The sequence below is a fragment of the Pogoniulus pusillus genome, chromosome 3 (assembly GCF_015220805.1).
Source record: "Pogoniulus pusillus isolate bPogPus1 chromosome 3, bPogPus1.pri, whole genome shotgun sequence".
Taxonomy (NCBI): Eukaryota; Metazoa; Chordata; class Aves; order Piciformes; family Lybiidae; genus Pogoniulus; species Pogoniulus pusillus.
The window spans coordinates 1,844,539-1,859,422 of record NC_087266.1 but is presented as its reverse complement, the minus strand read 5'-3'; the positions used below and the strand labels follow the sequence as shown (position 1 = coordinate 1,859,422).

The 14,884-nt window shown below is 57.0% G+C and overlaps 2 protein-coding genes across 2 annotated transcripts in view; both read left to right on the top strand.

Moving 5' to 3' along the window:
• The first annotated feature begins 1,726 nt into the window (after window positions 1-1,726).
• KCTD14 (potassium channel tetramerization domain containing 14) lies at window positions 1,727-6,863 on the top strand. Its single transcript, XM_064140212.1, has 2 exons — window positions 1,727-1,988; window positions 6,075-6,863. The coding sequence occupies exons 1-2, from the start codon at window positions 1,929-1,931 to the stop codon at window positions 6,744-6,746; spliced, it is 732 nt and encodes a 243-aa protein (XP_063996282.1). The 5' UTR covers window positions 1,727-1,928; the 3' UTR covers window positions 6,747-6,863.
• A 2,463-nt stretch (window positions 6,864-9,326) lies between these two features.
• INTS4 (integrator complex subunit 4) overlaps window positions 9,327-14,884 on the top strand; it is a 35,842-nt gene continuing 30,284 nt past the window's right edge. The window contains exons 1-5 of the mRNA XM_064168809.1: window positions 9,327-9,490; window positions 10,191-10,385; window positions 12,661-12,778; window positions 13,933-14,039; window positions 14,223-14,408. Coding sequence (XP_064024879.1) covers window positions 9,437-9,490; window positions 10,191-10,385; window positions 12,661-12,778; window positions 13,933-14,039; window positions 14,223-14,408 — 660 coding nt within the window. The 5' untranslated portion in view covers window positions 9,327-9,436. The remainder of the gene's footprint in view (window positions 9,491-10,190; window positions 10,386-12,660; window positions 12,779-13,932; window positions 14,040-14,222; window positions 14,409-14,884) is intronic.

The window sequence follows — 14,884 nt, the reverse complement described above, 5'->3', positions numbered from 1 at the left end:
TACTCAGTGCCCAGAGGTTGTATCAACAGAGAAGAAAATGCCACCACCCGGGGCAGACTGTAGCCACCCTGCTCTGTCACCGAGGACTATGGCAAGGGGCATCAGTGAGGTGGCTCAGGTGAAGTTGTGCTGCAAACCAGCACTCCACAGCAGCCAAGAACCTGTCGACATGTTTACTGCTCTGCTAAACTACTGCTGTGTGAGGCAGGGGTGATGAGAAAGGGCTCCCCAGAGGTGGCCAGAAAGGGCTTCTCAGAGGAGATCACTAAGGGCTCCCCAGAGGTGATCACTAAGGGCTCCTCAGAGGCGATCTCTAAGGGCTCCCCAGGGGCGCTCTGGGCAGGGGGCTCTGGAAGGGGCTCCCCAGGGGCGCTCTGGGCAGGGGGCTCTGGAAGGGGCTCCCCAGGGGCGATCTCCCTAGGGGCGCTCTGGGCAGGGGGCTCTGGAAGGGGCTCCCCAGGGGCGATCTCCCCAGGGGCGCTGTGGGCAGGGGGCTCTGGAAGGGGCTCCCCAGGGGCGATCTCCCTAGGGGCGCTCTGGGCAGGGGGCTCTGGAAGGGGCTCCCCAGGGGCGATCTCCCCAGGGGCGCTCTGGGCAGGGGGCTCTGGAAGGGGCTCCCCAGGGGCGATGTCCCCAGGGGCACTCTGGGCAGAGGGCTCTGGAAGGGGCTCCCCAGGGGCGATCTCCCTAGGGGCGCTCTGGGCAGGGGGCTCTGGAAGGGGCTCCCCAGGGGCGATCTCCCCAGGGGCGCTGTGGGCAGGGGGCTCTGGAAGGGGCTCCCCAGGGGCGATCTCCCTAGGGGCACTCTGGGCAGGGGGCTCTGGAAGGGGCTCCCCAGGGGCGATCTCCCCAGGGGCGCTCTGGGCAGGGGGCTCTGGAAGGGGCTCCCCAGGGGCGATGTCCCCAGGGGCACTCTGGGCAGAGGGCTCTGGAAGGGGCTCCCCAGGGGCGCTGTGGGCAGGGGGCTCTGGAAGGGGCTCCCCAGGGGCGCTCTGGGCAGGGGGCTCTGGAAGGGGCTCCCCAGGGGCGCTGTGGGCAGGGGGCTCTGGAAGGGGCTCCCCAGGGGCGCTCTGGGCAGGGGGCTCTGGAAGGGGCTCCCCAGGGGCGCTGTGGGCAGGGGGCTCTGGAAGGGGCTCCCCAGGGGCGCTCTGGGCAGGGGGCTCTGGAAGGGGCTCCCCAGGGGCGATCTCCCCAGGGGCGCTCTGGGCAGGGGGCTCTGGAAGGGGCTCCCCAGGGGCGATGTCCCCGGGGGCGCTGTGGGCAGGGGGCTCTGGAAGGGGCTCCCCAGGGGCGCTGTGGGCAGGGGGCTCTGGAAGGGGCTCCCCAGGGGCGATCTCCCCGGGGGCGCTGTGGGCAGGGGGCTCTGGAAGGGGCTCCCCAGGGGCGATCTCCCCGGGGGCGCTGTGGGCAGGGGGCTCTGGAAGGGGCTCCCCAGGGGCGATCTCCCCGGGGGCGCTCCGGGCAGGGGGCTCTGGAAGGGGCTCCCCAGGGGCGATGTCCCCAGGGGCGCTGTGGGCAGGGGGCTCTGGAAGGGGCTCCCCAGGGGCGATGTCCCCAGGGGCGCTGTGGGCAGGGGGCTCTGGAGCGGCCCCAGCGGCTCGCCGGCAGCGCCCAGCAGCGCCGCAGGAGGTGTGCGCTGGCAGCCAGCCGGGGTCCGCCCCGCGCCTCGCCGGCTGCCAGTGAGCATTAAGGAGCAAACACTTCCTCCTCCAGCCTGCTCCCTGCCCTCTCCCCACACCTGCGACCTGCGCCAGGGCTGTGCCCGGAGCAAACCGGAGCCACTGGGACAGCAGCTGCGCTGGGGGCTTGGGGAAAGCTGAGCCGAGGGAGGACAGGGCAGAGGAGAGGACGGGAGCGAGGTGAGGGCTGGTGCGGAGCGCGGCGCCGGCGGCAGCAGAGGCTGCCCCCGCCCGCAGCCGCCGGCCGGGATGAGCATTTCAGCGGAGCACAAGCCCCTGGGGAAGCAGGTCACTGGCAGCCTGCACACGGTGAGTTCAGTCTGCGGCTCCGAGCCTAGCTGCGGTGCTTTGGGAAGAGGAATCACATTCCAGGCTGGGAAAAGGCAACAGGGGGGATGTCTGCTGCACTCATGGGCTTGCTGGGATGGGGGAGAACGAGAGCACAAACACAGAGAACAGTCACCTGTCTGGGCTTTGGGCTCCACTTCTCTCTCTAACCTAAGCTGCTGTCTGTGTGACTAATCCTTCTGCTTCCTAACCCCCCTGGCCGACTCTCCAAACCACCTTGAACCCCGAGGGAGGTTCTTGTGCCCCTGTGCTCAGCACTGCTCAGGCCACCCCTGGAGTGCTGTGTCCAGTTGTGGGCTCCTGAATTGCAGAGAGATGCTGAGGTGCTGGAAGGTGTTTGGAGCAGGGCAGCAAGGCTGGGGAGGGGCCTGGAGCAGAGCCCTGTGAGGAGAGGCTGAGGGAGCTGGGGGTGTGCAGCCTGCAGCAGAGGAGGCTCAGGGCAGAGCTCATTGCTGCCTGCAGCTGCCTGCAGGGAGGCTGGAGCCAGGTGGGGTTGGGCTCTGCTGCCAGGCAAGCAGCAAGAGAAGAAGGGGACAGAGTCTGAAGCTGTGGCAGGGCAGGTCTAGGCTGGATGTGAGGAGGAAGTTGCTGGCAGAGAGAGTGATTGGCACTGGAATGGGCTGCCCAGGGAGGTGGTGGAGTGGCCGTGGCTGGAGGTGTTGCAGCCAAGCCTGGCTGGGGCACTTAGTGTATTTGGTTGGGCAGGGCTGGGTGCTAGGTTGGACTGGATGAGCTTGGAGCTCTCTTCCAAATTGCCTGACTCTAGGATTCTATGAACATGCTTCCCAACAAAGAGCATGACAACATCTGCCCTGCCATCCAGAAAAAGGAGCAAAGACTCAGGAGAGATCCTCCTCTGAAATGATCCCTGCCCTCGGAAGCTGCTGCTTGCACTTGCACCTGCACCAGTGGCAAATTTCCTAGCTGAGAGGCTTTACTGCAAGAAACAGCACAGGGCTTTGCTCTCCAGGGGGTGTAAATCCCCTGTCTAACACAGAGTCGATTTTTACACCGCCTTGGCCCCAGGGCAAATGCTTTCCTTTGAGATGAAGCCACCCACACCGGGGCAAAACAACATTCCAGCTGGGTCTTTGGCCTCAATCTTCTCTTGTGTCCTTGGCTTGCCTAAGCTGTGAGTTTCTGCTCTGACTGCTTGCTGCTGTTTACAGGGAAAGTTTCCCTCTCTTCTAGGTTGTCTGTTCCTTCTGGGTTGTCTGTTCTCTGGGTGGCAGCCTAGGGATCCATCCAGAGAGGCCTTGACAGGCTGCAGAGGTGGGCACAAGCCAAGCTCAGGAGGGTCAACAAGAGCACGGGCAAGGTCCTGCAGCTGGGTGGAGGCAATGCCAAGCACCTACTCAGGCTGGGCAGTGCCAGGCTGCAGAGCAGCCCTGAGGAGAGGGACTTGGGGGTGCTGGTGGAGGAGAAGCTCAGCAGGAGCCAGCAGTGTGCACTTGCAGCCCAGAAAGCCAAGCAGAGCCTGGGCTGCAGCAGCAGCAGTGTGGCCAGCAGGGCCAGGGAGGGGATTCTCCCCCTCTGCTCTGCTCTGCTGAGACCCCACCTGGAGTCCTGCATCCAGCTCTGGAGCCCCTGGGACAAGAGGGCTGTGGAGATGCTGGAGAGTGTCCAGAGCAGGGCCAGGAGGATGCTGAGAGGCTGCAGCAGCTCTGCTGTGAGCACAGCCTGAAAGAGTTGGGGCTGTGCAGGCTGGAGCAGAGGAGGCTCCCAGGGGACCTTCTTGTGGCCTTGCAGCATCTGAAGGGGGCTGCAAAAAAGCTGGGGAGGGACTTTGGAGGGTGTGAGGGAGTGTCAGGAGTGGAGCAAAGGTGGAGGTGTGGAGAGTGAGGCTGGAGGTGAGGAGGAAGTTGTTGAGCAGGAGAGTGGTGAGAGGCTGGAGTGGGTTGCCCAGGGAGGTGGTTGAGGCCCCATGGCTGGAGGTGTTTGAGGCCAGGCTGGCTGAGGCTGTGTGCAGCCTGCTCTAGGGTAGGGTGTCCCTGGGCATGGCAGGGGGTTGGCACTGGCTGATCCTTGTGCCCCTGACTGATTCTATGATTCTAGTGCCTTCCTTTTGCTTGTTAAACCCTCTGCGAGCTGCAGGTCACCAGGATGGAGGAGAAGCAGAGCTGGCATGAGCTGAGCAACAGAAGCACGTACAAGGAAAGAGAAGGCAGAGGGCAGCAGGAGCTCTCCCTCCTCTTGGCATGAGCTGTGAGATCAGCTCACATCACCCCATGGGCTGCTGCCTGCAGGAACCAGCTGAGCACTGCAGTCCACGCTTCACTTGAGGCATGTGACTAGCAGCACTGAGGCAGAGCCTCGAGTGAGCAGACCCAAGAAAGCAGCTGAGCTCCTAGAGGGAAGAAAAAAAAGAGGTTGTTTATTGACTCACAGCTTCCCAATGGCAGGTGTAGTCCTGGCCTGGCATGTGACTGCTGTTACAGCACTGGTGGTGGGAGGGAAAAGCACTCCCTCTTTCTTCCCTCTTCTTGTTCTACTGGGCATGGTTAAGAAATGACTGAGTGCAAAGGCAACAGGCTGCCCAGGGGGGTTGTGGAGTCTCCCTCTCTGGAGATACTCAAGGCCCACCTGGATGGGATCCAGAGTGATCACAGAATCAGTCAGGGTTGGAAGGAGCAGCCAGTTCCAACCCTCCTGCCATGGGCAGGGACACCCCAGCCTAGAGCAGGCTGCACACAGCCTCAGCCAGCCTGGCCTCAAACACCTCGAGGGATGGCAGTGATCTGCTCTAGGTGATCCTGCTCTGGCAGGGGGTTGGATTGGATGATCCATTCAGGTCCCTTCCAGCCCCTGGCAGTCTGTGATTCTGTAATTCTGTGTCAGGCTTCTAAAGCTCCTCAGCACTGGACTGTCAGGAAGGTCAGGCTGGAGAGCAGGTCCCAGATTTGGGGACACTGAGGTTTTCTCCAGTGCCTTTCAAATAGCAGTGGTGTCATAGAGTCAGTCAGGGCTGGAAGGGAGCACAAGGATCAGCCAGTGCCAACCCCCCTGCCATGCCCAGGGACACCCTACCCTAGAGCAGGCTGCACACAGCCTCAGCCAGCCTGGCCTTAAACACCTCCAGCCATGGGGCCTCAACCACCTCCCTGGGCAGCCCATTCCAATGCCAATCACTCTCTCTGCCAACAACTTCCTCCTGAAATCCAGCCCAGACCTGCCCTGGCACAGCTTGAGACTCTGTCCCCTTCTTTTCTTGCTGGGTGCCTGCCAGCAGAGCCCAACCCCCCCCACATCATTCCAATTTCTGGCTGCAATCATTACATTTTTTTTAACTTTCCTGCCCAGGGAGGTGGTTGAATCTCCATCTCTGGAGACATTGAGAAGAGGCAGAGATCACAGGATGTTAGTGGTTGAAAGAGACCTAAAGAGAGCATCCAGCCCAACCCTCCTGCCAGAGCAGGGCCACACAATCCAGCTCAGGTCACAGAGGAACACATCCAGACAGGCCTGGAAAGGCTCCAGAGAAGGAGACTCCACAGCCTCTCTGGGCAGCCTGTGCCAGGGCTCTGGGACCCTTCCAGGCAAGAAGTTCCCCCTTGTGCTGAGCTGGAACCTCCTGTGCTGCAGCTTCCACCCACTGCTCCTTGTTGTATCCCAGGGAGCAGGGAGCAGAGCCTGTGCCCCCCTCCTGACCCCCAGCCCTCAGGTGTTTATAAACATTTATCCAATCCCCTCTCAGTCTTCTCTTCTCCAGACTAAGCAGCCCCAGGGCCCTCAGCCTGTCCTCACCAGGCAGTGCCCTCCAGTCCCCTCCTCATCCTCATAGCCTCCGCTGGACCCTCTCTAGCAGATCCCTGTCCCTCTGCAACTGGGGAGCCCCAAACTGAAGGCAGTGCTCAAGATGAGGTCTCAGCAGGGCAGAGTAGAAGCAGAGGTGCTGAAGGACATGGTTGAGCACCAGCCTTGGTAGAGACTGTCCACACTTGATGCTCTTCATGGCCTTTCCCATGCTGAATGGTTGCAGGGTTCTGCCTTGGCAGCCTCAGACGGGTAACTCCCGTGGGGGGTTTTGTTCCCTTGTGGTACCTGCAGGTGTCACCAATCGTGGAGCTAAACGTGGGGGGGGAGATGTACACCACAACGCTGAGCACCTTGAAGAAACATCCTGGCTCCAAGCTGGCAGAGATGTTCAGTGGGCAGCCCAAACTCAGGACTGACTCCGAAGGCAGGTTCTTCATCGACCGCCCAGGCACTTACTTCAAATACATCTTGGAGTACCTGCGCAGCAACCAGGTGCCCACCCAGTGCGTCCAGGATGTCTACAAGGAGGCCTTGTTCTACAACATCGAACCTCTCATCAAGCAGCTCGAGGACTCTCCCCAGATCTTTGGCGAGCTGGTGGCGAGGAAGCAGTTCCTGGCTCGGGTGCCCAGCTACACGGAGAACATCGAGCTGATGATCCGCATCGCCAGGGCGGAAGCGGTCGCGTCCCGGCGCTCCAGCGTCATCGTCTGCGTGGTCAGAACCCAGGAGGATGCAGCCAGGTGCCAGGATGCCCTGAACAGCTTGGACATGGATAAAACATCCGTGGTGAAGTTTGGCCCTTGGGAGGCAGCGCCAGGTATTTCTGATCTGCTGGACTGCATCCAGATGGATGTCGAAGCCAAAGGGTACAAAATCTCCTTCCAGCCCCACGTGGCTGAAAAAGGTTTTCGCCTCAAATCCCACGACTGCTTCTACAAGTTCTGCTTCACCTGGTGGTAGCAAAGGGCCACCCCTGGTGGGGGATGGAAGAAAGGAGTTCTTCAAACCAATAAACTTGGGTTGTGGAGACGTCAGCCGCAGACTGACGGAGGGACAGAAATAAATGCAACAAAAGGATGTCTTGGGTCATTTCATGGAATCATAGAATCAGGCAGGGTTGGAAAGGACCACAAGGATCAGCCAGTTCCAACTCCCCTGCCATGCTGGGGGATAGGTTGGACTGGATGATCTTGGAGGTCACTTCCAACCTGGTTGATTCTGTGATTCTATGATCCTATGCCCAGGGACACCCTACCCTAGAGCAGGCTGCACACAGCCTCAGCCAGCCTGGCCTTAAACACCTCCAGGGATGGAACCTCAACCACCTCCCTGGGCAACCCAGTCCAGGCTCACACCAATCTCCTGCTCAACAACTTCCTCCTCATGTCCATTTGCCAAATTAAAGAGCATTTAAGAGCCACTCTTTGTTTGGGCTTGAGGGGATAACCCTGACTTAAAAGGTATGGGGAAAAGGAGGAATTTTGCTCTTAGTCTGGCTGACTGTAAGCTCAGAGAGCCAGAGCGGAGGGTCAAGCCTCAAGCAACTGATGGGAATTGAATGACCCAAAAGAAGCCTTCAGATATCTGAAGGGGGCCCACAGGAAGGCTGGGGAGGGACTATGGACAAGGTCTTGTAATGACAGGATGAGAAGTTTAAAGTGGCACAGGTTGAGGGTGGTGAGACACTGGCACAGGTTGAGGGTGGTGAGACACTGGCACAGGTTGCCCAGGGAGGTTGTGGAGCACAGAATCACCCAATGTGATCAAAGATCACATTGGGTGATTCTGTGCTCCACAACCTCCCTGGAGTTGTTCAAGGCCAGGTTGGATGAGGCCTTGAGCAACCTGTTCTAGTAGGAGCTGTCCCTGCCTATGGCAGAAGGTTGGCACTGGCTGATCCTTGAGGTCACTCCCAACCTAAACCACTCTATGGTGGACATGCAAAGTCTCACAGTGAAGCTTGCATAGGTGTGGTCCCCATGGAAACACTGACAGCTGCATTCACACATGCTCCAGTTAGATTTGGATCCTCAACAAGAAGGGAAAAGCTCTTCTTGCTGCTTTCCACACCAGAACCTAGGTTTAAAAGGATTCAGTGTTTCCTGCTCTCCTTTCATTCCTCCAGCAGGCAGCCTCCTCTCTAGCCAATGCATTTATTACTGTTACTTATTATTCCATAGAATCAGGCAGGCTGGAAGAGAGCTCCAAGCTCAGCCAGCCCAACCTAGCACCCAGCCCTGCCCAACCAACCAGACCATGGCACTAAGTGCCCCAGCCAGGCTTGGCTGCAACACCTCCAGCCACGGCCACTCCACCACCTCCCTGGGCAGCCCATTCCAATGCCAATCACTCTCTCTGCCAGCAACTTCCTCCTCCACCCCCCTCCTTGGAAATTCTGCTTCCTTTTCTGTAGTCTAAATCTTCATTTACTTTAGAGCTGTCACCTCTTATCCTGTCACAACAGGGCTCACTGAGAAGTCTGTCCACAAGTTTCTTACACAGTTTAAATATTCTTATGTGCCAGGAGAGGTCTAGGCTGGATGTTAGGAGGGAATTCTTGCCAGAGAGAGGGATTGGCATTGGAATGGGCTGCCCAGGGAGGTGGTGGAGTCACCGTGCCTGGGAGTGCTCAAGGAAAGACTGGATGGGGCATTTAGTGCCATGGTCTGGTTGATTGGATAGGGCTGGACTGGATGATCTTGGTTAGATAGATTGGACTGGATGGATAAGTTAGATAGGCTGGACTGGGTGATCTTGGAGGTCTCTTCCAACCTGGTTGATTCTATATTTGGATAGAGCTGGGTGATAGGTTAAAGTGGATGACCTTGGAGGTCTCTTTCAGCCTGGTTGATTCTATGATTGGATAGGGTCGGGTGATAGGTTGGACTGGATGACCTTGGAGGTCTCTTCCGACCTGTCTGACTCTGATACCACAAAACGCTGGCCCAGGTTGCCCGCAGAAGCTGCAGATGCTCCTTTGCTAGAAGCATTCCAGGTTGGGTTGTCTGGAGCTCTGAGCACCCTGCTCCAGCTGCAGATGTCCCTGGTGGCCGTCAGGTGTTCGCCTAGATGACCTGGACAGGTCCCTTCCAACCCAGACCGTTCTGATTTATATCTGGGTCTTCACATGGTTTAGCATCCAGTACTGAAGACGCAGGTCAGTAGGATCACCGTACGGAGCTGCCAAGGTCCCGGCTCCGGCAGGAGCGGCACTGCCAAAGCCACCCTCCGCCGGCTACGGAGCCCCGCCTCCTCCCCGGGCCCCGCCTCCCTCCTCCCCGGGCCCCGCCTCCCTCCTCCCCGGGCCCCGCCTCCCTTCTCCCCCGGGGCCCCGCCTCCCTCCTCCCCGGGCCCCGCCTCCCTCCTCCCCGGGCCCCGCCTCCCTCCTCCCCGGGCCCCGCCTCCCTCCTCCCCGGGCCCCGCCTCCCTCCTCCCCGGGCCCCGCCTCCCTCCCCGGGCCCCGCCTCCTCCCCGGGCCCCGCCTTCCTCCCCCCGGGCCCCGCCTCCCTCCCCCCGGGCCCCGCCCATGGCCCCGCCGCGCGGCCTCCAGCGGGCACGAGCGGCTGCGCCTCCTGCGGCCCGGCTGCGCGCGGCGCGAGCGTTTCTCTTCCGGGCTGCGCTACGGTGGCCGTAGGGAGGCAGGCGGCGCCATGGCGGCGCACCTGAAGAAGCGGGTGTATGAGGAGTTCACGAAGGTGGTGCAGGTAAGTCGCCATGGCCGGGTTGACATAGGCCGAGCTGGTCGAAGGGGCAGCTCCGAGCTCTGCCGTGCGGCGTATGGCCGGGGCGGGTGAGGCGGAGCAGTGGGAGGAGCCGCCGGCCTAGCCCGAGGCCTAGCCGGGAGCTGTTGCCCGGCGCCGTGGGTGCGGGTCGTCGGCTCCGGGGCGGTTCTTGAGCATCTAAGCCTGGCCTCGGGTTTAGGGGGGCCGCGGCGACTTGGTGGCAAGAGCGCTGCCGCGGGGTGTGTGTGCGGGGCAGAGCTCGCCGCTCGGGTGGGGCAGAGAGCGCCCTGAGGAGGGCTGCGGCTGCGACGGAGGACGCAGCTTGCCCCAGACGTGGCTGGAGTGGCGCAGGGAGGTTCTCGGCAGCCGCGGGCTGGTGGCTGTGGGACAAATTGTGTTTGCTCCCATGTGGCTGTCCGGGGTTTCAAGGGGCGGGATTTGCCCCACGTTAAGTTGCGGAGGGTAGATGTAGTGTTGTCGGGGGGAGAGGGTCTACCGAGGCGGGATGGGAGCTGCCCCAGAGTGCTGGGAGGGTCTTTCTTCTGAAAGTACCACGTGGAGATGCCAACGAGTCCCGTGGCGCACAGCAGCTACCTCATGCTTAGTTCTGAGAGCGTTCGTGGCGGGGAGGAGTGAGTCTGCATTCGCTCTGTGTTTCTGAGCCTTCTCTCTCTGCCTGCAGCAGCCGCATGAGGACCTGTCTGCTAAGAAGCTGCGGCTGACCAAACCCAGCAAGTCAGCAGCACTTCACGTGGACCTGTGCAAAGCCACCTCGCCTGCAGATGCCTTGCAGTACCTGCTCCAGTTTGCCAGGAAGCCCGTGGAAGTGGAGAGTGTGGAAGGAGTTGTCAGGATCCTGCTGGAACATTATTACAAGGTGCTGAAGCTGAGAGCCAAGCATGCTTCCAAGAATCACTTTTCTGCTCTTGCACAGAAGGGATTGAACGTTGGGGCTGGGTGTGGAATAGGTGGTCACAGGCTGCAGCGTTGTGGACTCAGCTGGCAGCTGCCTGGGCTGTTGGATGCTCTGTGTTAGGAGAGGGCCTGGAAGTCCTTTACCTGAGTTATATCTGTGGTGTGTGCATGGTTCCTTTGCTGATGGTTTCAGGGTCATGCGACAGCAGTGGCACTGTGTTTGCCCTACAGATGCCTAATATAGAGTCATAGAATGGTTTAGATTGGAAGAGACCTCAAGGATCAGCCAGTTCCAACCCTCTGCCATAGGCAGGGACACCTCCCTCTAGAACAGGTCACTCAAGGTCTCATCCAACCTGGCCTTGAACATCTCCAGGGAGGTTGTGGAGCACAGAATCGCCCAATGTGATCAAAGATCACATTGGGCGATTCTGTGCTCCACAACCTCCCTGGGCAACCTGTGCCAGTGTCTCACCACCCTCAACCCGTGCCAGTGTCTCACCACCCTCAACCCGTGCCAGTGTCTCACCACCCTCAACCCATGCCAGTGTCTCACCACCCTCAATCTGTGCCAGTGTCTCACCACCCTCACTGTAAAGAGCCCTTTCCTGACATCTAGTTTGAATCTCCCCTCTGCCAGTTCAAACCCATTCCTCCCCATCCTGTCATTACAAGACCTTGTCATTAGTCTCTCCCCAGCCTTCCTGTAGGTCCCCTTCAGATACTGGAAGGCCACTATAAGGTCTCCTCAGCCTTGAATTAACTTAAGGTGAGGCAAAAGGCATGGCAAGAAGTTTTCTAGGGAACCCAGCTGTCCAAACCTGGTCTAAATTCTTCCTGACTGATGTGTCCTTGTCTTGCTCTTCATTTCTAGGCTGGATGAGGCACTTAGTGCCATGGTCTAGTTGACTGGGTAGGGCTGGGTGCTAGGTTGGACTGGCTGATCTTAGAGGTCTCTTCCAACCTGGTTGAATCCATGAGCTTTGTAGCTGTTAGGCTGCAAACAAAGCACTTAGAAGTGACACTTCTGAAATAGCAGCAGCAAAAAAAAACAACTTGAGAGCAGATTAACAAACAAGTAACAGAAGTAGTCCATGTTTTGTAGTGTCCAGGTATTGATCTTTTATCTGTTAAAGCAGAACTATTGTTTGACAAAGCTGTACTGTAGGCTGCAGCATTTCACATAAAGATCCTTTTTGCTTTGTTTCTACAACTGAGTCTGTTTTCCTTTGAACTTACACTAATAGAATCATATCATACAATCAAGCAGGTTGGAAGAGACCTCCAAGCTCATCCAGTCCAACCTAACACCCAGCCCTATCTAGTCAACTAATACTCCGTGTCTGTACTTTGGTTTACCCTTTTGTTTCTGATGAGAACTGCTTTTAGTCATTGGCCTGGTCCCTGTCCAAAAGTGTTGACAACATAAAGAACTGAACCTCTTTGTTCCTTTTGTGAAGAAAACTTTGCTGCTGCTGCTGAAATGCAGGTTATTTGGTGTTGGGAGCTTGGTGTTGTAGCCTGTGTTAGACAAGACGCTCTTGAATAGAAGGAGGAGGTTGCATTTTAAATGCACAGCTGATTTTTAAACAAAAGGAGCCAGCATCTAAACAGCACTTCAGTCCTGTAGCTGACATTGGATAGGGCTGGGTGCTAGGTTGGACTGGATGATCTTGGAGGTCTCTTCCAACCTGCTTGATTCTATGATTCTAAGAACCACATTTTCTGAAGAGAGAAGTAGACATTGAGAAGGTCTCCCCTCAGCCTCTTTTTCTCCAAGCTCAATTCCCTCAGCCACTCCTCAAAAAACTGTGCTCTAGGTCCTTCACCAACATCATTGCCTTGCTTTGGATGTACACTGCATCAGAACAAGGGGACACGGTCTCAAGATGTGGCAGGGAGGTCTAGGCTGGATGTTAGGAGGAAGTTGTTGGCAGGGAGAGTGATTGGCATTGGAATGGGCTGCCCAGGGAGGTGGTGGAGTGGCCGTGGCTGGAGGTGTTGCAGCCAAGCCTGGCTGGGGCACTTAGTGCCATGGTCTGGTTGGTTGGGCAGAGCTGGGTGCTAGGTTGGGCTGGCTGAGCTTGGAGCTCTCTTCCAACCTGCTTGATTCTGTGAAGTAGCCTGATGGTAAAATTCAGACCCTTGTGCTGAATTATATATGGCCCTGGCAGTGTGGGGTGATTTACACCTTTCAAACTGGAAAATCAATGAGGCTGTCTGTGATTTCTTTCAAGGAGAATGATGCCTCTGTAAGACTGAAGATTGCTTCCTTGCTGGGCTTGTTGTCGAAGACTGCAGGATTTTCCCCAGACTGCATCATGGATGATGCCATTAACACGCTCCAAAACGAGAGTAAGTCTCACTTCCCAAGTGGTGCTTGAGATCAAGGCAGAATTTGGCTGTCAGACATTTAGGCCAGTGGCAGAGCACTTCTGTCTGAAAGGTGTCATTGGCAATTGTTGCTCAGAGTTTCTTACTCTCTGCTTTTGTGGATGACGGCAGACAAGAATGTACAGAGGAGGAGAAAAATGTTCCTCAGACCTCCCTGCTGTATACCTTTGTTTTAAGGGAGTACAGAGTTTGCTTCTGCATGTCTGTGAGAGCCAAATGTTCCTCCAGCCTCCCTGCTGTATACCAGTGCTGGGTCCAGTCCTGTTCAGCTTCTTCATCAATTACTTCAATGAGGGCACAGACAGAGTCTGCTCAGCAAGTCTGCTGATGACACCAAGCTGGGAGGCTTGGCTGAGACAGCTGAAGGCTGTGCTGCCATCCAGATGAGGTTCAACAAGGACAAGTGCAGAGTCCTGCACCTGGGGAGGGATAATAAACTGTACCACTACAGGCTGGGAGTTGACCTGCTGGAGAGCAGCCCTGTGGAGAGGGAGCTGGCAGTGCTGGTGGAGAATATCCATGGCACAGCAATGTGCCCTGGGGGCCAAGAAGGCCAATGGGATCCTGGGGTGTATTAAGCAGAGTGTGTCCAGCAGATCAAGGGAGGTTTTCCTCTGCCTCTACTCTGCCCTGCTGAGACCCCATCTTGATTACTGCCTTGAGTTTTGGGCTCCCCAGTTGCAGAGGGACAGGGATCTGCTGGAGTGGGTCCAGTGGAGGGCTAGGAGGATGATGAGGGTACTGGAGGGCACTGCCTGGTGAGGAGAGGCTGAGGGCCCTGGGGCTGCTTAGTCTGGAGAAGAGAAGATTGAGAGGGGATTAAATCAATGTCTATAACTGTCTGAGGGCTGGGGGTCAGGAGGGGGGCACAGGCTCTGCTCACTGCTCCCTGGGACAGGACAAGCAGCAATGGGTGTAAGCTGCAGCACAGGAGGTTCCAGCTCAACACAAGGGGGAACTTCTTTCCTGTAAGGGTCCCAGAGCCCTGGCACAGGCTGCCAGGAAAGGTTGTGGAGTGAGAAGCTGTGGGCTTGTTCTGGCTTTGGGAAGGTTTCAGAGCCTGTGGCTCTGTAGCTGGTGAGCTGAGTGTAGCCTTTCATTGGTTTGTTTTGCAGAGTCTCACCAAGTGCTTGCTCAGCTGCTGGACACTCTGCTGGTGATTGGCACAAAACTCACAGAGAATCCATCTGTCAGGATGCGCCTGGTGGACGTGGCCTGCAAGGTAAGGTGGCCTCTCTGGGGCAGGAAACAGTGCCACAGAGCTAAATATGCACTCAGGTTTTAAGTTATCTTAGTTTCCCTTAACAAGCTCTTGCAAGGTTTAACCTACTAGGAAACCTTACTCTGATCACAGAAGTGAAAGCGATGAGAATCCAACTAAGTTTGGTTCTTTTCTTTTCCACAGCATCTAACAGATTCTTCCCATGGTGTAAGAAATAAATGTCTTCAGTTAATTGGCTGTCTTGGACCAGTGGAAAAAGCTGTTGCAAAAGATGCTGAAAGTCAGGCTGCCAAAGATGTGCAGAAGATCATAGGAGATCATTTTAATGACCAGGACCCTCGTGTTAGGACTGCAGCTATAAAAGCCATGGTAGGTGGTGCTAACTGTTTGGAGTTACCTGGGTTAGGTGATAGGGAGCTGCAAAGTAATCCACAGAGCTTTGGCTTAGAGGTGATGTAATTGTCCTTTTAGAATATCAGATTTACCTGGAGAAATAAGAGAGATGTTGAAACATGAAAGTAATGTGAGACCTCAAAGGGCATTTTAAGTCAGCCATGATAACTTCTGTTTCAGCTGTAGCTGAGGCAGCTTTTCAGCTTGACTGTTTTGAGCATTCAGTTTGACTATTTTGAGTCTCTTTCAGGGAGAAATCTGTGTTTTTCAGTCCAGCATTGGTCACCACAAATACAATGAGCTGCTGCTACTCCCAACGTGCAGTAGGAAACTGCTTGTGACATGGGTTTGTGGCCATGGTAGTGGTCGTTTGATGGTTGGACTCAAAAGTTCTTAGAGGTTCTTTTCCAACCAAAACAATGATAATGAAGTGTCTTTATTAGAGCAGCAAT

Bases quoted from the DNA above. Each gene is read 5' to 3' on its own strand.
- KCTD14 (XM_064140212.1), top strand. From the start codon at position 1,929: ATGAGCATTTCAGCGGAGCACAAGCCCCTGGGGAAGCAGGTCACTGGC. The intron at 1,989-6,074 runs GTGAGTTCAGTC...TGGTACCTGCAG, and splicing joins TCACTGGCAGCCTGCACACG to GTGTCACCAATCGTGGAGCT.